Source organism: Culex quinquefasciatus, chromosome 2, assembly GCF_015732765.1.
Source record: "Culex quinquefasciatus strain JHB chromosome 2, VPISU_Cqui_1.0_pri_paternal, whole genome shotgun sequence".
Lineage (NCBI taxonomy): Eukaryota > Metazoa > Arthropoda > Insecta > Diptera > Culicidae > Culex > Culex quinquefasciatus.
In genome coordinates, this window is record NC_051862.1 from 166066631 (window position 1) to 166092309 (window position 25679).

Sequence of the window (25679 nt, forward strand, 5' to 3'; positions counted from 1 at the left end):
TGATGCATTACCACGAAAGCCTGGCTCCCAAAAAAAAGGAGTCCCCACAGTGAAGAAGTTCCAAGATTTACGAACCGACCTCAATGAAATCGACTGCCATACGTCAAGAATGGTTGTTTTTGGCCCCCTCGACCCAGCTTCAACGACGTCAGTCAGCCAACGCAATTCGAGCGTTTTCTTCGGAGAAGATGCCGGCATAAAATTTTCCATAAAAAAGTAAATATGGTTGGATTTGGGGCGGAGAAAAAAGGTGAAAGTGATACAGTTGGGCGTTCTCAGGCCGTAGGAGATTATCGTAAAAAATATGATTGGAAAAGCAGTGGCCTTTAGGTGGCCGGATTCGGGGAAAATCGGTCCCAAAAAGTGAACTTTCTTCGATATGCCGAGAAGGGACAGTCAGTGACCCTTTTCAAACGAATGTTTTTCATATGAACGGCATTGTGAGGAATTCGGCCTATTTGGGAAATTGAATATTAGATTATGTCGTGTAAGTCGTGTGTGAAGTTATATCCGGCTGGTTATGATTAATGAAAGACATTTGTCTGAAAAATTTGGAAATAGTTTCGAAAAAAATAATTCTCTATGATCTTGAAAACAAAGTTTTGCCAGAGCCTTACATTTCTGCAAAACTAAAAAGGTTTTTTATTCACTCAATTTTAATGAATAACATTGTGGTTTATCCGAACGACAGCCCGTATCCCTCTTCAGATGTTGTATCAGTTGTCTAAGTGCAGGTCCTTTAGGATCAAGTTTCGACCTGCAACCTTCATAAGGGTGTGTGTTAGTGTGTGTGACCCTCTTTCAAAAGTAACACACTCAGCCAAAAAATAAAAAAGTACACTTGTTAACTTCCCCCTTGCAACTCACCTCCCACCCCCACAAAACCACAATGCGAGGGAAAAGCCCACTCGACACGTGCAACTATGGACAGCTACAACAAAGAGTTCGTTAGTGGAGTACACACACACACACTCATACGCGCAGACGAGGACCTGTGCCCGGAGGGCCTCCATTCAACCCTGAAAGGTTTGTGGTCGGCGTTCCCGAAAGTTGCATCTCTATCTCCGGAGACGCCGGAGTTGCCACTCGAGGAATCTGCCTCCCCCGATAAGGGCCACTTTGTGGTACCGTGAAGCATCGGTTTTTGAGTTTTTGAACCAGATTTTCAGGCCAAAACTGCAGCTTGTCTTTTCTTAACAATGTTTTTATTAATAAGAATAATAAAAATCGGAATAACTCCACTGTACTGTACCTAATACCCTTGCTGGTGTCGCACTAGTCACCTCCTCGAGATGAGACAGATCTGGGCTTTGTTGGTCGGTATCTCCGGCCAGACTTGCTGCCGCCACCAGCATCTCACTAGGGTAGATGAAAATGGCGCAGTTTCAGCAAAGTTTTTCTCACCTGTGCAACCCAACAACAACACATGACTCATACTGGCACGATAAGAGGGACAGGAGTTCAAGGCTTGAGCACGAAGTTGGTCAGAGAATCAGGACGGCAGGAGGGGAAAGCTGCACTCATCAAAGAGGACAAGGTGGATTGTCCTGGTGATCAGACAGCGATGAGTGGGTGACACTTTCTCTCTTTTGAGCGGGACAAGATGATTGCATCTGAACTTTCTTTGGACTTTGATTAGAGATAGCGGTTTATTCGAACTATATAACGTTATTTTTAAATTTTTCAAGTTGTACAGTTTTAAACTTTTTATTTTGTAATTCAAGAAAAAAATTGCTGAAATTTAATAAAAAAAAGAAAAAGATATCCATGCATTGATCAATAATATCTCGACTTTTTTTAAAATGTCCTATAAGCTATTGATTTTCCTATGTTTATTGGACCTGTTAAAGAAAAACTCTAGAATCTTAGTAGTCAGCTAAGCCATGCTTTGGGAAGGATTTGTGTCAGCAGCAATGGTAAGATACACACGTGTAAATACCTAGAGATTAACGCTGCTTTCTGTTGGGAAGCTTCCAGTATTGCTGCCACAAAGAAGCTACCAGGAATGTTTGCCAACCCTACCAAGGCCATCAGCTGATTGAAGGATTAACCTGTCATGTACTGGCTTTATACGATGGAGGGAAACGAACCAATTTCGATCGTTTCTTGTTGTTTCTTGAATCAAACATCAATAATTATCACAGTTGAGATAGATTCCTAGAGCTTTATTTTTAAAAAAGTCTTATAAACATAGGGAATCCTAAAGCTTATAACACACCTGAAAAAAATATTTTAGATTTGTTTTCCGACACCCAAGAATGTGACACAGCCCAGATCCAATTTTAGTCAAATTTTAATGGTTGATTTCCTATTGAATCACAGAATAAATTTTATTAATATTTTTCACCACCGTAATCTTGAATTCAATAATTCAAAAAAACTTTATAGTACTTCAGCGGTTTTTGCCGGTTTTCTGAAATTGTAGAAAAAAATATAAATTTTATTCTGTAAATTGAGATTTGGTTGTGAAAAAAGATACTAAGTAATCGATAAGAATTTTGTAGCATTATGTCTTCAATTTTGAATTTATCAGCACTTAATTGGATGATTTGGATTTTTTAAATTTTTGTTTACAGATTCGCAAAATGCACAGGCGTCATCCATAAAGTATGTCGCGCTAAAACGGCAAAAATCCCGATTTTTACCAGTTGGCGGTAGTGACTTAAAGATAACTTGTGAAATATGTTTTGAACAAAATATCACAAATTTATCTAAAATTTTACATTCTGGATGTTTTTTTATTTGATGCCATTTTTTTACATCAAAAAATATTCTCGCCACATAAAAACACAAAAAATTTGAAAATAATTTTCATGAGAAATTTATTTCAATTAATTCTAATCCCGAGAAAATTAGACGCCCTAGAAGAGAAACTTGGGCAAAGGTGTAGGTGCTGATTAGGAATAATAATTCTTATTTAAAATTGTGACACTCTAAAAAAATTTTTTTTTAAATAACTGTTCACCACAAAAACTCGACTTGAATCGATTCCACTCTGTTTGACAAATAGCGCAATTTTTTGATACGATATGTTTTTTTTACCGACCCATGATTTTTTTGAAGAATTTGTTTTAAGAAATCGAAAATGGACACATAAAAATTACAAAATAAAATATTATTTGAATGCAAAATAGAATTCTATTTCGAAAAGTTCTTTCATGCAATTCCGCTGTGAAACTGTCAACTTTTCCTGTCCTTCTGGAGAAACAAAACAGTTTACTGTAGGTAACAGTAAAAATAACAGAATGAAAAATTAATACCTTTCGATACCAGTGCTGAAAAGTTGAACTTTTCAATATCGAAAAGTAACATTTTTCAATATTTTTTTTTTGGACGGTGAATTTACTAAACACATCAATGTTTGACATAAAATTTCATTTTAGAAGCTTTTTTCGGAATTACAATAAATGTTGTAAGGAACTCGTTGCAAAACTTGATTTTTTCAGCACTCGTCGTATTTATCCAACCCGGTAAACCTCGTACGACTGAAAAAATCTTCTTTTTGCAACTTGTTGCATAAACTACTATTTTGCAATTTCGTCGTGAAACTGCTTACTTTTCCTGTCATTCTCGAGCGACGAAAAGGCCTACTTTTATCTGTAAAAAATAACAGAATGAAAAAACAAAAAAACAACAACCTTTCAATACCAGTGCAGAATAGTCCTACTTTTCACCACTGACATGGGTGCTGAAAAGTTGAATCTTTCAGCACTAGTATCGAAAAGTAACATTTTTCAATATTTTTTTGTTTTGAACGGTGAATTTACTAAACACATGAATGTTTGATGTGAAATTTCTTTCAAAAAGCGTTTCTAAGAATTGCAAAAAATGTTGTGAGCAACTCGTTGCAAAACTTGATTTTTTCAGCACTCTAAGTATTTATCCAACTCAGTAAACCTCGTTGGATTAATGTACAACTTGTGCTGAAAAAAAAATCTTTTTGCAGCTTGTTGCATAAACACAAAAATAAAATTAAAATTGTAAAATTGGCTTTAAATCAAAAACGGTGTACTGTTTGTAATTTTTAACAAAAGTACTTCTTGACTTATAATTCAGTTTCATGCCTTAAATTTTATTTTCTGATTTTTTGATTGTACGGATGGCCATAATTACTGGATTCCTTGAGTAGTGCGTCCATCCTGGAAAATCTCAGGAATTTTTCCAAAACCGGGAATTCCCGATTCCCGTGATTTTTATATATTTTGTTTTAGGATTTCCCGTAATTTAAAAAAATATCAAAACTTAAGTCTGAAAATTCAGATTTGGTTTTTGAAAGAGATGAACAGTTGGAAACTTAGTTATCGATCAGAATTTATTAGCATTACATTTTGTTTAGCGTTGGTTTATAATGGAAAATTATTAAAATTTTAGTTTACAGAATCGAAAAATGCCTAGCCTTTTTTTATTTTTCTTTATAATTTAATATATTTTTGGGAAAATAAAAATTCGTATTTTAAAACGTATTTTAAAAATTTCAAACATCATCATATTTTATTATTTCTCATCAAACACTGATTTCCAAATTTATTGCTCAAAAATCTCAAAATGTAGTTCCGATTTTGTAAATTCACCATCAAAATAATGTTATCCACTGATAAAAAAGATTTAAATCGTATACCTATAGGTGCAACTAAATCCCATATCAATCGTATTTTAAATAAGTTATTCCTTTCTGACCTGGAAAAAAACATGCGCCAAAATGTCCCTCAAGAATTATGCAAAAGACACCTTCAATTACAATTTCAAAGCCAAGATGAAACCACTGTTCCCTCGTTCCAAAAAGCCAATGCCAATATTTTCGCTCAAAAATCCCCAATTAGCGATGGCTTTGCACAGCAAGCAGCATATTTTGTCCCAGCTAATTGGTTCATTACCGGGCTGGTAACAAAGAAAGAAGTGCACAGATTTCTGAAGTCACTTAGCTCGACGTAGAAGCCAAAGTTACAAGTGCACTCCTGGCAATGGTACTTGGGTGTGACAAATTAGTGAGCTTTTTAACCGAGCTGGTGCTTTTTGTGGTATGGAGAGCCTAGTATAAATTGTGGTGGTTGCGGAAATGATTTTTCACCAAGCACAAGCAAATGTGATTCGAAATAAACATTTGATCGAAAACTTTTCAATTTGACTTCAAAAAGTCAGGCCAAACTCCTAAAACAAGCAAACCTCGACCTCCCAATGCGCCTCGCGTGGGCAAACAAAAACTCAAAACTTCATCAAAACGATAAATTTCATTAGCCTGTGCTTGTGCGTGTGTGTTTTTTCGATTAAAGTTGACGAAACAACATTGTTGCGTTCCCTTCCGTTCTTTCGAACATCCTTCAAAAAAGGGCTGAACGTTACGCATTTTCCACCCAATCCCGGATCTCCCGTTGAAAATTCGGCCTGTTTATTTGCCTTTCTCGCCGTCGCCGTCGTGTTTTTTCATTACCGTTATTCCTTCCACGTTGGTGTGGAAAAACATGTTGGAAAATCAACATCATTAGCCAACGCGAGGCGCGTTGAGTGGTGCCCAAATCCCATGAGCCAGTTCACTAACCCATCATGACTTGGTAGCGCAGTCAGCTAGCAGTGACAGAGCAAGTGAGACGGTAGCACATTCAAGAAACAAGAAACAAGAAACAAGAAACAAGAAACAAGAAACAAGAAACAAGAAACAAGAAACAAGAAACAAGAAACAAGAAACAAGAAACAAGAAACAAGAAACAAGAAACAAGAAACAAGAAACAAGAAACAAGAAACAAGAAACAAGAAACAAGAAACAAGAAACAAGAAACAAGAAACAAGAAACAAGAAACAAGAAACAAGAAACAAGAAACAAGAAACAAAAATATTAATTACAGAAAACAGAAATTTACCACCCCAAAAAGTAGTACAAAAACGCTGACTGCGTGGATGATGTCGAAGGATTCCGCGTGTACAGAATAATAAAGTTCACAGAATTCATTTTTTTCTGTCTGCTACGTGTGTTCTCAGTGAGCTTTGGATAAGCCCTAAACTGCCAGTAACTGCCCAAAAGATGGGTATTTGGGGTAAATTTTTGTTTAGCTTCGTTTTCCTAAAATCTGGTATTTAAAATTTAAGAACTATAAATCGTATTTTTTCGTAATATAAAAAATATTTGTAGTTTCAAAATTGGACCTCAAAATTTCGAAAGTCATCCCATCTCTCCCTTCCAAATTTTAATCCCGTCGTATATATGGCCCAATTTCGCGTTATTTTATAACCATGTTATGGATATCCCCGTTTTTGCTCCAGCCCCATAGATGTCACTGGCTGTCCATGATGGTTCTCCATTCAACGCGAGTGAGTGACTTAATTTTGTCATGTTTGCGTGTGGCGCGACAAAAAAGTGATGACAAACTGGCGGGATGTGTGGGAAGGGCGGTGTGACTTTATGGGGCGTAATACCGGCAATTCAGCACCAACAAAATACTTTGCTTTTCCACATTGTACGTCAAAAGCTCGTGTCGTAATTTGTCAGACGAGGGCTGTTGGCTGAGTGGATTTTAATTAGATTACTTTTTTCGGGGTGGTTGATCTCGAGTTTAATATTGAAGCAAAATTTAACTGGTTTTGGAGAAGATGGGAGTGAAATTAGCCTAAAAAGTAGCAAAAAATCAAGTCTTGCCTGAAAATCCTTCATAATTCTATTTGCAAACCTCCCACGAGATGTCCATCATCCGGTTGCAGGACACGTAATCTGTCACCAGTGGGCACAATCACGTAAATTGGACCGCGTCTGCCATGTCAACGTCATCAGCGTGGTTGACGTACCAGTAACTAACGCCCGGAAGAACAAGCCTGCTCTGCTGCTGAGCACAAGACGCAAGGTAAAAATCAATAGAACCCATCATCATCGCCGCACATCGGCATCGTCCGTTTGAAAAGAAGAAGGGGTTTACATCAGGAAGCTGTCCGGCTTGCGGATTCTCTGTAATGTTGAAACAAATCTACTATGAAATTCGATAAAATGTCCATTTGTCCTTTTGTCCTTTTGTCCTTTTGTCCTTTTGTCCTTTTGTCCTTTTGTCCTTTTGTCCTTTTGTCCTTTTGTCCTTTTGTCCTTTTGTCCTTTTGTCCTTTTGTCCTTTTGTCCTTTTGCCTTCCTCACTGAGGTAAGGCTATAATCCTGCTCTAAAAATGAACTTTTTATTAAAAGCTCGAAGACCCACCTTCATGTATACATATCGACTCAGAATCGAAAACTGAACAAATGTCTGTGTGTGTGTATGTGTGTGTGTATGTGTGTGTGTATGTGTGTGTGTATGTGTGTGTGTATGTATGTATGTGACCAAAATTCTCACTGAGTTTTCTCAGCACTGGCTGAACCGATTTTGACCAAACCAGTTGCATTCGACTTGGTTTAGGGTCCCATACATCGCTATTGAATTGTTTGAAGTTTCGATAACTAGTTCAAAAGTTAAGTATAAAAATGTGTTTTCACATATATCCGGATCTCATTTATATGCATGTAAACGATGTCCGGATCTATCATCCGACCCATCGTTGGATAGGTAATCGAGAGACCTTTCCAATGAGTCCACAACATTGACGATCTGGCAACCCTGTCTCGAGTTATGACCACTTAAGTGATATTTATGAACTTTTTTGAAGCCGGATCTAACTTAAATGTATGTAAACGATGTTCGGATCCATCATCCGACCCATCGTTGGATAGGTAATCAAGAGACCTTTCCAATGAGTCCACAACATTGAAGATCTTGCAACCCTGTCTCGAGTTATGACCACTTAAGTGATATTTATGTACTTTTATGAAGCCGGATCTCACTTAAATGTATGTAAACGATGTCCGGATCCACCATCCGACCCATCGTTGGATAGGTAATCGAGAGACCTTTCCAACGAGTCCACAACATTGACGATCTGGCAACCCTGTCTCGAGTTATGACTACTTAAGTGATATTTATGTACTTTTTTGAAGCCGGATCTCACTTAAATGTATGTAAACGATGTCCGGATCCACCATCCGACCCATCGTTGGATAGGTAATCAAGAGACCTTTCCAATGAGTCCACAACATTGAAGATCTTGCAACCCTGTCTCGAGTTATGACCACTTAAGTGATATTTATGTACTTTTTTGAAGCCGGATCTCATTTAAATGTATGTAAACGATGTCCGGATCCATCATCCAAACCATCGTTGGATAGGTAATCGAGAGACCTTTCCAATGAGTCCACAACATTGACGATTTGGCAACCCTGTCTCGAGTTATGACTACTTAAGTGATATTTATGTACTTTTTTGAAGCCGGATCTCACTTAAATGTATGTAAACGATGTCCGGATCCATCATCCGACCCATCGTTGGATAGGTAATAATAATAATCGAGAGACCTTTCCAATGAGTCCACAACATTGAAGATCTTGCAACCCTGTCTCGAGTTATGACTACTTAAGTGATATTTATGTACTTTTCTGAAGCCGGATCTCATTTAAATGTATGTAAACGATGTCCGGATCCATCATCCAACCCATCGTTGGATAGGTAATCGAGAGACCTTTTTAACGAGTCCACAATATTAAAAATCTGGCAACCCTGTCTCGAGTTATGACTGCTTAAGTGATATTTATGTACTTTTATGAAGCCGGATCTCACTTAAATGTATGTAAACGATGTCCGGATCCATCACCCGACCCATCGTTGGATAGGTAATCGAGAGACCTTTCCAATGAGTCCACAACATTGACGATCTGGCAACCCTGTCTCGAGTTATGACTACTTAAGTGATATTTATGTACTTTTATGAAGCCGGATCTCATTTAAATATATGTAAACGATGTCCGGATCCATCATACGACCCATCGTTGGTTAGATAATCAAGAGACCTTTCCAACAAGACCACAACATAGAAGATCTGGCAACCCTGTCTCGAGTTATGACCACTTAAGTTATATCTGTGTACTTATTTTTCTGGATCTAAAAAATAGCTGAAATATGTGTCTAAGTCACTCATATTACCCATTGTTGGTAAAAAGTGAGGAAGGCATCAACCACATAGGTGGATTAAGGTAGTTTTGTTTTTTTTTTTTGCTTTTTTGCTTTTTTTGCTTTTTTGCTTTTTTGCTTTTTGGCTTTTTTGCTTTTTTGCTTTTTTGCTTTTTTGCTTTTTTGCTTTTTTGCTTTTTTGCTTTTTTGCTTTTTTTGCTTTTTTGCTTTTTTGCTTTTTTGCTTTTTTGCTTTTTTGCTTTTTTGCTTTTTTGCTTTTTTGCTTTTTGCTTTTTTGCTTTTTTGCTTTTGCTTTTGCTTTTTTTGCTTTTTGCTTTTTGCTTTTGCTTTTTTGCTTTTTGCTTTTTTGCTTTTTTGCTTTTTTTTGCTTTTTGCTTTTGCTTTTTTGCTTTTTTTTTTTTTTTTTTTGCTTTTTTTTTTTGCTTTTTTCTTTTTGCTTTTTTGCTTTTTGCTTTTTTTTTGCTTTTTTTTTTGCTTTTTTTTTTTTTTTTTTGCTTTTTTGCTTTTTTTGCTTTTTTTTTTTCTTTTTGCTTTTTTTTTTGCTTTTTGCTTTTTTTGCTTTTTTGCTTTTCTTTTTGCTTTTTTGCTTTTTGCTTTTTTTTTTGCTTTTTGCTTTTTTGCTTTTTTGCTTTTTGCTTTTTGCTTTTTTGCTTTTTTGCTTTTTTGCTTTTTGCTTTTTGCTTTTTGCTTTTTTGCTTTTTTGCTTTTTTGCTTTTTTGCTTTTTTGCTTTTTTGCTTTTTTGCTTTTTTGCTTTTTTGCTTTTTTGCTTTTTTGCTTTTTTGCTTTTTTGCTTTTTTGCTTTTTTGCTTTTTTGCTTTTTTGCTTTTTTTTTTGCTTTTTTTTTGCTTTTTTGCTTTTTTGCTTTTTTGCTTTTTTGCTTTTTTGCTTTTTTGCTTTTTTGCTTTTTTGCTTTTTTGCTTTTTTGCTTTTTTGCTTTTTTGCTTTTTTGCTTTTTTGCTTTTTTGCTATTTATTTTAATTTTCTTGAGAACATCTCACCTTCAGTCTGAAGGCTGAAACGGATCGTAACGGTCATCAGATGTGAGAACAAAAAAAGTGCCCGTTAGTGGTCTTTTCTTCTCTGGTAGCACTGACTGGTCCTTCATTCCGGAATTTTCATCCAATTTGAGGCGAATTCACGACAGCAACACTGTGATTGCAACTTGATGAAGTTATTTACAACACTTTTTTCATTACTTCTCCAAATGATGTCATTCTCATTTCAACATCGACTAAAGTTCCATCACTTTGCTGCTAAACGATTCAATTTGTGCTCCACCAAAGTTGCACCAATTTCAAGCATCACCGATAAAATTACAATTTACCACAATTTGACCCCAAATTGCACACAATGTCACACTGCCGCGTAGGAAAAACTGTTTCGTTTCACACTTCATGAGCGAAAAAAAGAGTGTTTTTGACTGTCTTTTTTTTCGACAGCGAAATTACCCGTTTTTCATGTAGCTTTTCCAGACGAGCTTGAGCTGAACAATCCCGAGTTCATCCTCTGACAGGGGCGAAAATGTACAAAACAGTTGGGAAATGTGATAATGGAGACGTCATTAAATCAACATAAAGAGATTCTTCATTACGCGGAGAGGGAGGGAGCGTAAAAGTGCACTGTAAATCAGTTGAATTGTTTCATTGTTGAAAACTTTACAAAATTGCAATTTGAATTGGGGAAAATTACTCATTTTTTTTTCTTTCTTCAGAAAAATAAACAAAACCTTCGAATTATTCCCAGTAACTGAAACACCTCTCCCAAAGTCACACCACCTGGCTCCAATCAATCAAGGAAGTTACGAGACCGTTGTACTTCATGAAATATTTGTGCCATCACATTAACTTGGAGTGTCTATGAGACATTAAGGGAAGGACCTCGCTCCCTTCCCCCAGAGGAGATAATCCAGAATAGAACTACGGAGAAGCTGCTGCTTACGTGGTGGGATTCCTTACGGGACTCCAACCATTTCTCCACACAGTCGTAGTCGTCGTGCCATGGAAGTTGTGCGTTCTCGGCGATGGAGCCAAAACAAAAGGATCAGACGAACGTGTCTATTTAGGGTAATTGGTTCTTATTTGGGCTTAATTGAAATTTATGGGACTACCTTTCGGGGGAGAAGCTACCGAAACTGAATTAACAGGTAATTACTTTATCTCAATAATAGACAAACTTTACCTTTTACTATGTTCCTCAAGGATGACTTTCGTTGACTGTCTAATAGAAGAATGGAATTCTAGTCAATGATGTGATGCACAGCATTGAAGAGGCCACCAGGTCTATTTATATCGCAGAACAATGCGTTTTCCACATCAGGACGATTAGAGATTCAGGAATGTGCAGCCTAAAGCTGGCTGGAATTTGAACAGTCCCGTTGTATGCATTCTTGTCACAACTTAGTTTGATAATATTATGAGTTGACATTCATTACATTCCTATATCAAAATCAAAATTCAAATTATTCGGTCTATAGCATTGCCTTGGCGTTCTCGATTGCGAGATTACTACTCGGCGTCCAAAGGCTTGATTGTTGAGGCAATTGCAAACCTCTTTTTACACCTAAGTTTCCATCCACCCCAAGATTCGAACTGACGACCTTTGGATTGTGAGTCCAACTGCCTACCAGCGACTCCACCGAGGCAGGACCCAGGGAGACGACTCCTACACCTGGACTGAGCTAACGACCTAACCCTCTAGGTTAGACCGGGGCCAACATTTACTTCCCCGTCCAACGGAAGGCGTGATCAGACAAATCTCGTCTCGAAAAATGCCACCGGGACCTTCTGGGATCGAACCCAGGCCGACTAGGTGAGAAGCAACCACGCTTACCCCTACACCACGAGTCCCGGCATTCCTATATCTGAGACTTTTGCAAACTGTAAGAATCTAGTAATTCTCCGCCAACTCACAACTCACGCAAATCGAAGAGGGGTCGGGGCAACTGCTGTGTGAGTTGGCGGAGAATTACTCGAATTTATTGGAATTTTCAGTATTAGTTATTTCTTCGTAAACCAACTTCTATAACTTCACAGCACAAATTCCGATGGTAAAATCACATGCAAAAGTATGTACATCACCTTTGTGGGAAAAAGCATGTAATAATGTTTGAAAAAACGTGTACACAAAAAGCATGTACAAAATAAAAATAAATAAATTTTGCACACCCCAAAAATAACATCAACCGGGTGAGAGTCACATTCAGATTACCAAGTCCGCGTCCTACCCATCTCGGCTTTCTCACCGTATTGTTCTTATTATGCTGAACGGCAATGTAGCAGTAGGTTTCCCTACGTTGTATTCTGAAATAACTATATACGATACATGGGGAACTTAAAGCTTGTTGATCCGATCTATTTCACAGCGGCAAGATAGCCGAGATGGTTGGGGCGCGGACTTGGTAATCTGAATGTGACTCTCACCAGATTTATATAATTTTTGAGGTGTGATGTGAGGAGGTGATGTGCATGCTTTTGCATGCGATTTTACACAGAATTTATTTACTGTGTTTCCATTTAATCAACCTCGAACCAATATGGATTTTTTCAAATTAACAAACATGTTTTTGAAAATAAATAAAATTTTGAACATTTAAATAGGAATAATAATAATACATTTTGAACATTTGATAAACATTAATAATAATAAGTTTTTAACATTTAATTAGGAGTAAATAAAGTCACGCTGGATTTAAAAAAATATAATATGGAAAGTTACTAGTTTTTGAAATTAAGTACAAAGCTTTGTAGCAGAGCATGTTTTAAAAATATTCATTTTAATCCTGCAGTAAACTTTATTGGCTTATAATATTTGAAAAATCATTTGAAGTTCGTATCAATCAATGTCACCTCAGCTTAAGAATTTTAAACTTTAAGTGATGCACTCATTGTGGGTTTTGCCTGAATTATTTTTATTTGTTTAAAAAATATTTTTTTGTTAAAAGATCCAAATAAAAATAGATTTATCAATATTTTATAACTTCACTTTCACTTTAAAAGCATATTTTCTAAAATTTGTGTCTTGAAAATTATAATTTTCACTGCCGAAAAAAAATAGTTCAGACATTAAGAAATTAATTGCAATTTTTTTGGATATATTCTGTATTTAATCAATAATTTCGTTCAATATTATATTTATTGATTGGAAATGAAATGTCACAAGAAAACTAAAAATACAATAAAACAATGTTTAACCATCTCATGAAATAATATAATCCTTAAAACTACACAATACATTAATTTTTCTTTTTTATATTTTTTGATTTTGAAAAAGCAGATGTATCTTTGAAAGTGTATGGCTATTAAAAATGTTCAATAAGAAGTCATTTATGCAAAATTGTCTTAAAAATAATTCTTAAAGAACGGCGTTGATAAACGATTTTAGCATTTTTTTTACCTTCCTGCATTTTTCGTGAGCCGTTTTGTAAGATCTTTGACTTTTTTGCACAAAAATTTTGTTTGTCTATGACCACTTTTGTTTTATTTAAATTACCGTACACGGAAAAAAAGAGTTCTTAAAATCGTGAACAAGCGTTCATGAAAATGGGTACCACGAACAAAGTTTTCAAATCTCATGGTACGATTTTGAAAAACGTACCATGGCATTTGAACACTTTGTTCGTGAGTCCCATTTTCATGAACGCTTGTTCACGATTTTGGATTTTTTTTCTCCGTGTAAACCGGGGTGACTTTGATAGGATTTCAATTTATTTTTAGAATATATTCTCAAGATTATTTTTTTTAAAACATGTACTGGGGTAGGACACACAAAGTCCATGCACTATTTCTGAAAAAAGTTTTTTCTATAATGTTTAGAAAAATAGTTACGTTAAAAATTCTCATTTAAAATTCCGAGGTGACTTTGATAGTCATAGTTTTTCTTGTTAAAATCAAATTAAAGGTGTTCAAACTTTATTTTTACGCTTAATGTACCATCACTAAGATTGCTGACATAGTTTTTACGAAATAAAATATCGATGTTTATTCTTAGTTAACTAAGCTTATAAGCTTTTAAACAAAATTCATATACATTTCAGGTAAAATTTTTAAAAAGTCGAAATTTTGCCTAAAATTTGTTAAATCTAGTATTTTTCATAAAATTATCGATTTATATTGCCGTTTAAACTGAATTCAAAGTACGAATCACAAGTTTTCACATTTTACATGAATTTTTTTCAACTGAAATTGCCTGTAAATTTGAAGATTTTTTTATAATTATGTAACAAAAACATATATTATTTAATGATTACAAAATAAATTTACCTTCTCCTAGTGGAAAATTTTCCAACAAATCCGAAAACGCATTCCATTTTCCGATTCAAAATCATGTTCATTGAGAAAATCATGACACTTTGAGAAGTTGGGAATAATGCCTTTCATCAACATTTTCTAATTAAAAGTTAACTATCTTTTAAAACTTTTCAATTTGTTATGAAAAGTTCTTCTTGAAGTACTTTGAGTAATTCTCTTCCACGGTCAGTATGATTCTAAACCATTCCGTACGTATTTAATTTGTACTCTTCATTTTGCGAAAAAATCTCAAACCTATCAAATAACCCCGGCTATCAAAGTCACCCCGTTTTACGGTACTTACAAATTAATTTGAATTACTTACTAATTAAATTACAGCTTACAACTCTCTCAAATATCATCCTCCAGAGCAACTGGCTAAAATATCTTCTATGGGTAAATTCTCTGCCAACTCACACGAAATCGGGAAAAGTTGCCCCGACCCCTCTTCGATTTGCGTGAAACTTTGTCCTAAGGGGTAACTTTTGTCCCTGATCACGAATCCGAGGTACGTTTTTTGATATCTCGTGACGGAGGGGCGGTACGACCCCTTCCATTTTTGAACATGCGAAAAAAGAGGTGTTTTTCAATAATTTGCAGCCTGAAACGGTGATGAGATAGAAATTTGGTGTCAAAGGAACTTCAAAACTTTTTTTCGTAAAATCGCGATAACTCGTGATGTTTATAACCAAACCCCTTATGTCTGTATATCAAATTTTTTGTAATTGTCTGCTCTACAACTTTGTAGAACATTGTTACACTCTAAAAAATAACCCTGCAAAGTTAGAAAAAACACGAAATTTTAAAATGAAAAATTTTGTTCTAAATGAAAAAATGACCCTTCTGGGTCAATGTAGATTCAAAAAGTACATTAAATTTCCCATAAAATAACATGTTCCAAAATTTTTAACAGTCGAGTAACGGAAAATGGGAGAATTTTAAAAACTTTTTTAGTGTTTTTTTCGATGAAAAATACGTTTTTTTCGGAATTATGAGTACGCCATCAAATCGGGCGTCTAATTTTACATAAAAGTCCCTTTGACGCCAAATTTCTATCTCATTACCGTTTCAGGCTGCAAATTATTGAAAAACACCTCTTTTTTCGCATGTTCAAAAATAAAGGGGTCGTACCGCCCCTCCGTCACGAGATATCAAAAAACGGACCTCGGATTCATGATCAGGGACAAAAGTTACCCCATAGGACAAAGTTTCACGCAAATCGAAGAGGGGTCGGGGCAACTGCTGTGTGAGTTGGCGGAGAATTACCCCTATGTTTTATTGAAATCGAAGAGGGTTTAACAAAAAAGTACCTGAAAAATGCCTGTTTTGGGCTGGATTCTTATCTTCCAGTTATTGTACAGAACTGTTATCATGGCATTCTTCAATGTATTAATTATTTAATGTCAAAATCCAATGAAATGCCATTATCCATGTCTTACCTTCCACGATCCGATGCGTCACCGTTCCATCACTGCTCTGTCGAATTTCCTGGAAACACACAAAAAACCGGTAAGATTTAAGATTGTTAAGCTAAGAGCAAGATTGTCCGTTCGACGCAGTGGTGAACGCAGAACGCTGTGCCAGTTCAATTTTTCTATCAACTGTCATTCGAACAATCTGCTGGGGTTGCTTTGTTCAATGGTCGATGACTGGCAGGCTATGATGACAGGCGCAAAATTTTGCGTTTGCGTTCAGTCCTGACGGACAATCTTGTTCTTACTTTTACGGTGTGACGAAAGGTTCACAAAAGAAAGTGACAGTTTTCACTCCAACAGATATTTAAAAACATACAGCAAAAAAAAGACAATCGACAGATGCTAACTAGAGGAGAAGGCAAAAAAACACTGAAAGAAGAGGGGACAAAACCGCAAAACACACACACACAACACCGAAAGAGAAAGTGCAAATTTAAATTGACAAATTTCCCGGAGCTTCTCAGCAGGATAGGTGGAAGAAAACATCACAATCAATTTTCAGAGAAAAAAAAAGTCGGACAGAAAAGCTCCCAAAGTGACATCTTCCGGACTGAAAAGGACAGAAACTCTCGTTCACTCTTTCTCTGCAGTAACACAAATAGATGTTTGTATCTCATTCCGGGGGCAGGCGACCTCGTTTGTTTCAATCTTCCGTTTTCCAACCGGCTGGACAGGGATAATAGACGGAATTGAATTTCTTGTAACAGCACGTCCTAGGCAGTTTTCTGCCTTTGTTGGCACAAAATGTCCAATTCAGCCGTTTTCCCCATTTTGTCCGGTGTGTCACACCGAGCCAAGGTTGACGGTTTGCAACACTCGGCGAGAGTGATGGTATTTGGCACCAGCTGAGATTTTCCGTTTTTCACTTCGAATTCGGGGGTGGATGACCCTATTATTGAATAAAAGCACTGTTGAGTCAGAAATTTACATGATAACTACTCAAAATAATTTGAAACAATTTTAAATATAACAAAACAATCGTCAATTACCCTAAACTGAATGTCAGTCCAACAAAAAAAAAGCAAAAAACGAGATGACAATAATTTACGGCGCATTCGCAGCACCGGCAACGGTCAAGAAAAACGAAAAAACAAGATTGCGGCTTAAAGTTTGATGCCCAAGTGACATCTGAGTCCTAATCCCCCTGGTCCCAGCAGTGTCCACCCACCAATACCCACCCTCCGTAACAGTGTTTAGTACCCACTGGTGGCTTTGTTGTTTTTGTTTCAAGTGGATTTCCTTCCTTCCCCGGTGTGGGTGGGCGAATGACACGAAAACAATCCACGTGGAATTAGGGATTTTTCAAGCGCTTTTTTTTTTTTTGTTTTTCCGAACACATGTTCACATGCAATTTTAAGATGGCTATGTTCGAAGGTTCTACCTTGTCTGATTGTATTAATGGGATTTTATGAGGCTATTCATTTCTGTGTAGTAAATTTATGAAGAAAGCAATGTTTAAGGTTTTTATAAAATGGACCCTAAACAAGTGGAGTTAATCTAAATCGTCGTGATTTTTCAAAAATACTTGAACCTTTTCAAATATTTTTTGAAGTTTATGTCCCTCAAATCCGGCCAAGTCGAGGGAAGGGGCAAACAAAAATATAAAAATTAAAATTTTAAGCCAATGAATGAAAAAAATTAAATTAACACTCCCCTTTCATTTGCAACCATTAAAATCTAAATATTGACGATTTTTTTTCTGCGAAAAAACATACTTTTTGCATCAGAATATCAAAATAAAATCATAATATTTTTTACCAATCCCAAATAAGCTCAATCTAATTTTCAGCGCAGAATTTGCATTTCGGGTTGTTTCTAGTTTATAAGATTCTTTCATCAAAAGTTTGAAGTTTTTTTTTTAATAAGTGTGTTTGATTTTTTGCAACGGCTTTGATATAAATAACACGACGTAAAATTTTTAGTTTTTTTTAGAAATGAAAGAAGTTATATTCCAAACCGAGGACTAAATAACAATGTCTCAAAAATAGTTTTCACTAACATTCGATTTCAGACACTTAAGACATGCGATAAATTTTGTTTTAAGATGTTTGATTCTTTTTTTTCTTATTTGGACAAAATTCTATCTATGCATTTCTTATGTCAAAAGAAGTCATTTTGCATCACTGGTTTTTCCATATGAGGACATATACAATTCGAAAATCTTAATCTTGAATTGAGATTTTCTGAACGATTTGGACAATGTTGTAAGTTATGACTGGTTTTTTTTTAAAGAAAATATAGCTACACGGAAATTACCTTGTACACAAATTATTTCGAAGTTAAAATTCAAGCCAAACATTTGAAAATGCCTATAATAACATATTTAAGTCTTTTCAAAATATTTATTTTGAATTTAAAATTTCTAAATTAGTTTTAATACAATAGAGCAGAAAATGTCAAAGCGAGTTAAAAAATAAAGGCACACTTAGAGAAACTCATTTTCACAAAATTCATGCTTCAAAAGGTTGCATCTAAGCAACCAGCAGTCTGATCGACAAAGTCTTATAGAGATGGGTTTAGAATGTTTTGCTCAGCTTTGTGAATAATATTTTTATTTATATACCTAGCACGAGTGCTTTTCCTTTTTAAATTATTTTTAAATTGCAAAAATCAGAAAAAAATAAATAATGCGTCTAAAAATTCCTTAACCTGGAATAAAATCATTTGAAATGTTTTTTTTTTCATACAAATTGTTTAACAACGCTAAATAGCTAAATAACTATTCAGTTTTTATGCAAACAGTATCATAAAAAGCTTTGTACAGCTCACAGTATTTTTTAATTAATGAACATATTTTTTATAACTATACAACTTTATCTGATATATGCTCCCAACATTAAAAATCTGTGATAAGCTTTAAATGACCTTATTTAAAAAATGCACAAAAAATATATTATATTTTTAAAATAATATGTTTTAAGAAGATTTAAAGTTTTTTTTGTCGTCTGATTTTCAAGGAAATTTTGCATTGACCTGTTGTAGTAAGATGAAAAGTATACTTTTAATATATGAGTGATCCAACTTATTTAAAAAAAAAACGATACTTAATCCACCTTTAGGTGGTTGGTGCCTTCCTCACATTCATAAAGTCAATACATTCAGTAAAAATAGCAACATTCCCTTAACATGTTTAACAAATCAATTTTATTACTGATTTCTTTTGATAGGGTTCGCAGACCTTCAATTTTTCTGGCTCATCGGCAAGGTCTGATAAAAAAACCTATCCAATGAAAGTTCACATGGAAGATTCAGACAATATTTTTATCACAATATCTCAGATCCGGCCTTCAGAAAGTATATAAATAACACTTAGGTCCCATTAACTTTTGATAGGGTTGTCAGATCCTTGATGTTTTAGGCTCATTTGAAAGGTCTTTTGATTATCTAACTAACGATGGGTCGCATGATGGACCCGGACATAATTTTTACTGAAATATTTGAGATCCGGCCTCCAAAAAGTGTATAAATAACAGTTAAGTGCTAATAACTTTTGATAAGGTTGTCAGATCTTCAATGTTTTGGGCTCATTGGAAAGGTCTTTTTAATGTAAAAAAATGAAAATGTATAACATGATAGGGTTTCTTGCAAAAACCACCCTTTTTACAATCTTCCGGACATACGCCAAAATTGTTTTTTTAGCATAACTTTTGAAGTACTTAACTAAACTTGCTGATTTTATATAGAGACCTATGGGACCCCAAGACGGATCGAATGAGACTAATACGGTCAAAATCCGTTCATCCAGTCCGGAGATAATCGAGTGACAATTTTTTTGTCCACCCACCTACACACATCCACGCAGACATTTGCTCAGAACATGATTCTGAGTCGATAGGTATACGTGAAGGTGGGTCTACGAGGTCGAATTAAGAAGTTCATTTTTCGAGTGATTTTATAGCCTTTCCTCAGTAACCCGAGCAGGGGTAAATAACACGGGAATACCAAATTTTGGTATTACTTGGGCAAATAACAGCGACCAAAATGTGCCCTTGGTTGCCCAGTAATAGATGGTAAAATACCATGAAATCATACCAAAATCTTGTATGTGGAAGGGCACAACAATACCAAACCATGTTATTCCAAGGGTAAAATAATACCTCAAAATAAAACCATTTCAATACCAAGTTGAGGTCTTCTGGATTTTTGAACATTGCTTGAATACCAAAACTTGGTATTGCCATGGTTTTATTTTTAGGTATTCCCGCGCCCTTGGAAAATCATATTTTGGTATTTCTGTGGTCTTTCACATACATGATTTTGGTATGATTTCATGGTATTTTACCATCCATTACTGGGCAACCAAGAGCACATTATGGTCGCTGGTATTTGAACAAGTAATACCAAAATTTAGTATTTTCATACCATTTTTAGTGCAGCTGTTGCAGTTAGTGAAAAAACGGAAATTATTCATATGCAACAGCCAAATCTACTCACCTGATGATTCCATGTTGTTATTAGTGATATTCTTCACCACACCGAATGCATTTGTCATTGATGAACGGCCTGTGCTTGAAGTTCTTGAAGCTTCTGAAAAATAACAAGATTGAAAAATAAGTATTATTAAAATGAAACTGAATTGAAATTCACCAAAATTCATTAATCTGTGTTTTTCAAAGTATTTGGTTATCCCGACTTAGAGATATTTCAAAGTTTTTGAAAAAATATAATCACACTAATTTTTAAAATCATCTTTAACATTTTTGGGTTTCAAGTCATTTTAGCGCAAAATTAATTAACTCGTAAAAATTTTTTAACAAATTTCCCATAGTTGCAGAGGAATTTGATAAAACACTTAAATACCAAAATAATACCAAAATGTGCCATCCTGACTTAGAAAATTTTCCACAATTTCAAGTCATTTCTATAGGGGGTATATCAAAAATGTTTAAAATCAAGTTTGAAATTTCCGGTTTTGAATGAAAGCATTCGCTTTGAGACATCATTTTAGCGCAAAGTTAATTATTTTGTCAAAATTGGTCAAAATTTTCCCATAGTTGCAGAGGAATTTGATAAAATACTGTAATACCAAAAGAATACCAAAATGTGGTGTTCGATCATTGACAAATTCTGCAATTTTGCAATATCAAAACAATACCTTAAATTGGTATGATACCACATTTTGCTCTTGCATAATCCTTAAGACAAATTTTAAAGGGTCCAGGAATACCATAATTTGGTATTGATACCAGAGAAAGGTATTATTACGCATTTCCCTTGTTATTTACCCATGCTCGGGAAGGTGAGGAAGGCAAAAAATAAAGATTTTTACTGGATGAAAATGTTTAGCTAATGAGCAATTCTCTACGAAATCGGTCTTTGCTCAAAGAAGCCATTTTGCATCATTAGTTCGTTCATATTATTTTCCATACAAATTTGGCAGCTGTCCATACAAAAATGATAAGTGAAAATTCAAAAATCTGTATCTTTTGAAAGAATTTTTTGATCGATTTGGTGTCTTCGGCAAAGTTGTAGGTACCCACTGAGAATTTTGGCTCGAGATCGAGCTTGAATCGAGTCGAGGCTCGAGCCAAAATCCTCAGTGGGTATGGATATGGACTACACTGAAAAAAAAAATGATACACAGTAAAAAAAATTGTGATTTTTAATTTCACTTTTTGTCACTAAAATTTGATTTGCAAAAAAACACTATTTTTATTTTTTGATATATTTTAGAAGACATCAAATGCCAAATTTTCAGAAATTTCCAGAGTGGGCAAAAAATCTTTAGCCGAGTTATGATTTTTTGAAACAATACAGATTTTTTTTTCAAAAAATCGAAATCTTGGTCGCAAAACTTTTTCAACTTTTTTTTTTCGATGTAAAATCGAATTTGCAATCAAAACGTATTTTAGTGAAATTTTGATAAAGTGCACCGTTTTCCAGCCATTTTTAGGTAACTTTTTATTTAAATAATCGCAGTTATTCATTTTTCAAAATTAGTGCCCATGTTTGCCCACTTTTGAAAAAAATATTTTTGAAGAACTGAGAAAATTTTCCATAATTTGTTTTTTTTTTTTAATTTTGTTGATACGACCCTTAGTTGCTGAGATATTGCCATGCAAACATAATTTTAAAATCAAGACTTACATTTCAAAAAGGCGTAATATTGAATGTTTAACCCTTTTGAAATGTTAGTTTTGATTTAAAAATTTTGAAAATATTGTTTTCGAAAAGATCGGAAAATTTCACGAATGTTTCATATTTTAATATTGTAAATCGGACCATTAGTTGCTGACATTAGAAATAGTGGGTTGTTTGAGTGAGACTTAGAAAACATCAATATTCCTATTTTTAAACCTTTGCATGGCAATATCTCAGCAACTAAGGGTCGTATCAACAATGTTCAAAACAGCAAAATATAAAGAATTTTCTCAGTTTTTCAAAAATATTTTTTTCAGAGGTGGGCAAAAATAGGCACTAATTTAACTGTTTATAGAAACTTGCTTGCTCACTTCCTATTGAGCTATTTATTATTTGATTTCAGTTGAAAGCGCTTTTAATAAGCTGTAAATGAATGTCAAAGTGCTGATATGGCAACATTAGAGGCACGATTTTATTAGATGCTTTTTCCCTATTTCATTTTTTTTTTTAAATCAGTACTGATTCAAACATTCATAACTCGATCAAAGATTTTTTGCCCATTCTGAAAATTTCTGAAAGGCTATTAGAAAATGAAAAATTTTAAAATAGTATTTTTTTGCAAATTAGGTTTTAGTGACAAAAAGTGAAATAAAACTAAAACATTTCAAAATCCGCACTCAATTATCATAAAACATTAATTTTTCAAAAGTATTTGAGAACACAGTGATACACATTTTAAAACCTTCCAGTTATGGTTTGAAACCAATATTTGGATTTTTAAAAATATGTGCATTTTTAAACCAATACAGTCAAAAATTATTCGCTCTACAGCATTGCCTTGACGTTCTCGATTGCGAGATTCCTACTCGAAACTCGGTGTCCGAAGGCTTGATTGTTGAGGCAATTGCAAACCTCTTTTTACACCTTAGTTTCCATCCACCCCAGGATTCGAACTGACGACCTTTGGATTGTGAGTCCAACTGCCTATCAGCGACTCCACCAGGACAGGACCCAGGGAGACGACTCCTACACCTGGACTGAGCTAACGACCTAACCTTTTTAGGATAGTCCGGGGCCAACATAGGGACGTGGCGTTACATCGTGCTGCCATCTGGTTTTTTAAGCGCAAGAGTGGAAAAGTGCTGAGTCATCGTCTAAAAATAGACGGCGTCCTATCTCGCCCAGCAAAATGAAGTCGATAAAGTAGTCGATTTCGATGAGAAAAAGTGGAAAACGTGGTCTAAAAATAGCGACGCCACCGGGACTTTCTGGGATCGAACCCAGGCCGACAGGGTGAGAAGCAATCACGCTTACCCCTACACCACGGTCCCGACCAATACAGTATTTATGTTAAATAAGAGTTAGACTCTGAAGCTCCGTACAGGTGTTCAGAGTTTTGAAATTTTTCTAAAAAAAAACGTTCCAGCAGAAAAGATAGGCGTTGCGAAATTTCTTTTTGCTCAAAACTTCAATGTTATATATACCAAAACATGCGCAAGGATCTGTCCTACACGCCAATGATGTTGAAAATAAACGCTTCAGTGACCAGAATGACTAAAAAATCTACATTTTTGATAAAACAAGAAATTTACGGGTTGAATCTTATTAAAAATTCAAGTGCAAAAAGCATGCTCCTGTAGAGTTCAATCAAGCTCATATTTGGGATTTCAGTTCAGTATGCCCTCCGTAACAAGCCCCAGAATGTCCGCCAAAATGTAATTTCTGTTACATCCTACTGAGTATGATCGCAGTAGCTGTTAATAACAGAAATGAGTTAAATATCGAGAATTTTGAAAATTGGCAGCAATTTTCCCACTAAAATAGACATAACATAACTGAAAATGGATAAAATTTCATTCTTTTTTCTGCAAAATTGTTCTTCATTTTGTTTGCAACAATGCTACAACATTAATTTTTGAATTCAGACATGACAGTTTATTTACCAGAGCAAATTGAAAATATTGTTTTAGAAATATCACTATTTTACACCTCCTGATGACGCTGGGACTCAAGTAATGGATCGATTTGAGGTGTACTATGTCAGGAATATATTTTGGGAACTAAGAATTGATATCTTGATAAAAATGTGCATCTTTGTCCAGAGTTAGACCGTGATTTTAGACGTATTTTTGAGGTTTTAGGTGATATATTAGGTTTTTTAACTTCAAATCGAGATAAAATCAGTTTTCACCGACAGAATATTTTGGGAGTTGATTTTTCTGACTCAGAATAGTCCCCCCAACAACCTCCAGAAAGAATTTCCGAGGTGCATGCAAGTTGCATAATAATCCCCTTCTTACCCACCGTGAAAAAACTCTATGGCAATGAAAATATGAACGTAAATTTCGCGGCGTTTAAAACTCGAATTAAAAATTCAGAACATTTTAGCATAAGAAAAAATCGGTATTTTCACAGCAAAACTGGAAAGTGTTTAGTCAACTCAAAAAAAAAAAACAGTCAAAACCGATACATTTTTAAAAATATGAATTTTTCAGCTCTTGAAGGAGTGCTGTTATTAACTTTTCAGCACTGTTTTTTTCTGGTTATGCTAAGAAGGGCCACTTGAATGTTTATTTAATCAAGATGGAAAGAGAATGTACTTTTTCTTGAAAAAATTAAAAGCTTAGCATAAAAAATACAAAATATGACATTAAATCAGATAATGTTTACCAGTAAAATAGACATTGTAAGGATCAATAGGATTTTCGATCAAATATGTGTACGGGTTTAGATTGATGTTTCTAGGTGATGCAGATTAGTAAGTCATTAAATAAGTACTTATAAGTGTGATGTTTCACTTAAGTAAATTGAAGACAGATTTAGAAGTGAAGATTGCTTAAAAATTAAACGAAAAGATGAAAGACTCCAAAAGCACACACTTTACAACACACAGTGCGGAAAGCTACAATATGTACAACACAACACTCATTAGAATTATATGCTCCAATTGAGCACCAAATTAAAAAGGACACACCGACATTGACACCAACACGCACACGTACAATTATAGATACACACACAGACGCACACACACCCAACAGATTCAAAACTTACGGCCAGCTTGTACACACTGTCGCTAGATGGCACGGCCGAGCTTAGCGCAGAGACACCTGGAAGACAGTAGTCGAAGCATCAACCAAAAGTGAGAGAAAAGCTCCTTCTCTCTGCTCTCTTTCGCTCTCTCGCGTTCTTCATGAACCAACGTGTTCATTCGAGCGGAGCTTTCGGCGGGAAAAAAGCTCACTCTCTCATTCGCTCTCACTTTCAAAGTTTTACTCACCTCGCTTCCCGAACGGTTTCGGCAGACACGTTGCACATCGGTTGCACTGGGACACGAGTTCCGGTCCAGCCGGAAGACACACCACGGTTCCCATGCTGCTTCGATGTTGGGTTTTTTGTTTTGTTATTTCACTTACTGTAAGTACAAAAAAAGTTTAAGCACTATCGATTTTTGTTCTTCCCAAAGCCTTTTTACGGTTGGCGCGCTTTTTTCATGCAATTTCCTGCCACCAGTTGAGTGACTCTATTGTTGCGAGGGGATGAAACTTTTTTGTTTCACTTTAGGCTTTATCCTGCTGTCAAATCGGTGGGCTAAAATTATGCTTTTGTCGCCTGCCGCTAAGCTCTGCTTGGACTTGATGGGGGATTAGGCCTGGAATGAGAGTGGAAAGAGGAGAACAAAGAGGCAACATGTTACACACGTGGTATTCTGGGAATCGGGATGAGTGGATTCACACGTGAGTTGTTTTCGCTGCACGCTGGCAGTTGCCTCTTCTAGGCGGAGAATGATGGGATTGTGTTTTGTTTTGTTTGATGAAAGGAATTTTGGCTTCCGGCAGATTGGAACCCCTTTTCTGCGTCGGAGATT

General features: G+C 35.3%; 1 protein-coding gene across 5 annotated transcripts in view; it reads right to left on the reverse strand.

Annotated features, from left to right (window-relative positions):
- The window catches only part of LOC6051146 (calcium/calmodulin-dependent 3',5'-cyclic nucleotide phosphodiesterase 1A), a 660139-nt gene that overhangs the window by 527824 nt on the left and 106636 nt on the right, over window positions 1–25679 (reverse strand). For 2 of the 5 annotated variants that reach the window (XM_038257820.1, XM_038257816.1), the window contains exons 2-4: window positions 25092–25463; window positions 24866–24921; window positions 15695–15743 (exon numbers count right to left, since the gene is read on the reverse strand). In XM_038257820.1, the coding sequence (XP_038113748.1) occupies window positions 15695–15743; window positions 24866–24921; window positions 25092–25185 (199 nt within the window). In that variant the 5' untranslated portion in view covers window positions 25186–25463. Of the gene's footprint in view, window positions 1–15694; window positions 15744–24865; window positions 24922–25091; window positions 25464–25679 lie in introns of those variants that run through there. The other 3 variants (XM_038257822.1, XM_038257821.1, XM_038257817.1) reach the window with 2 other exon arrangements.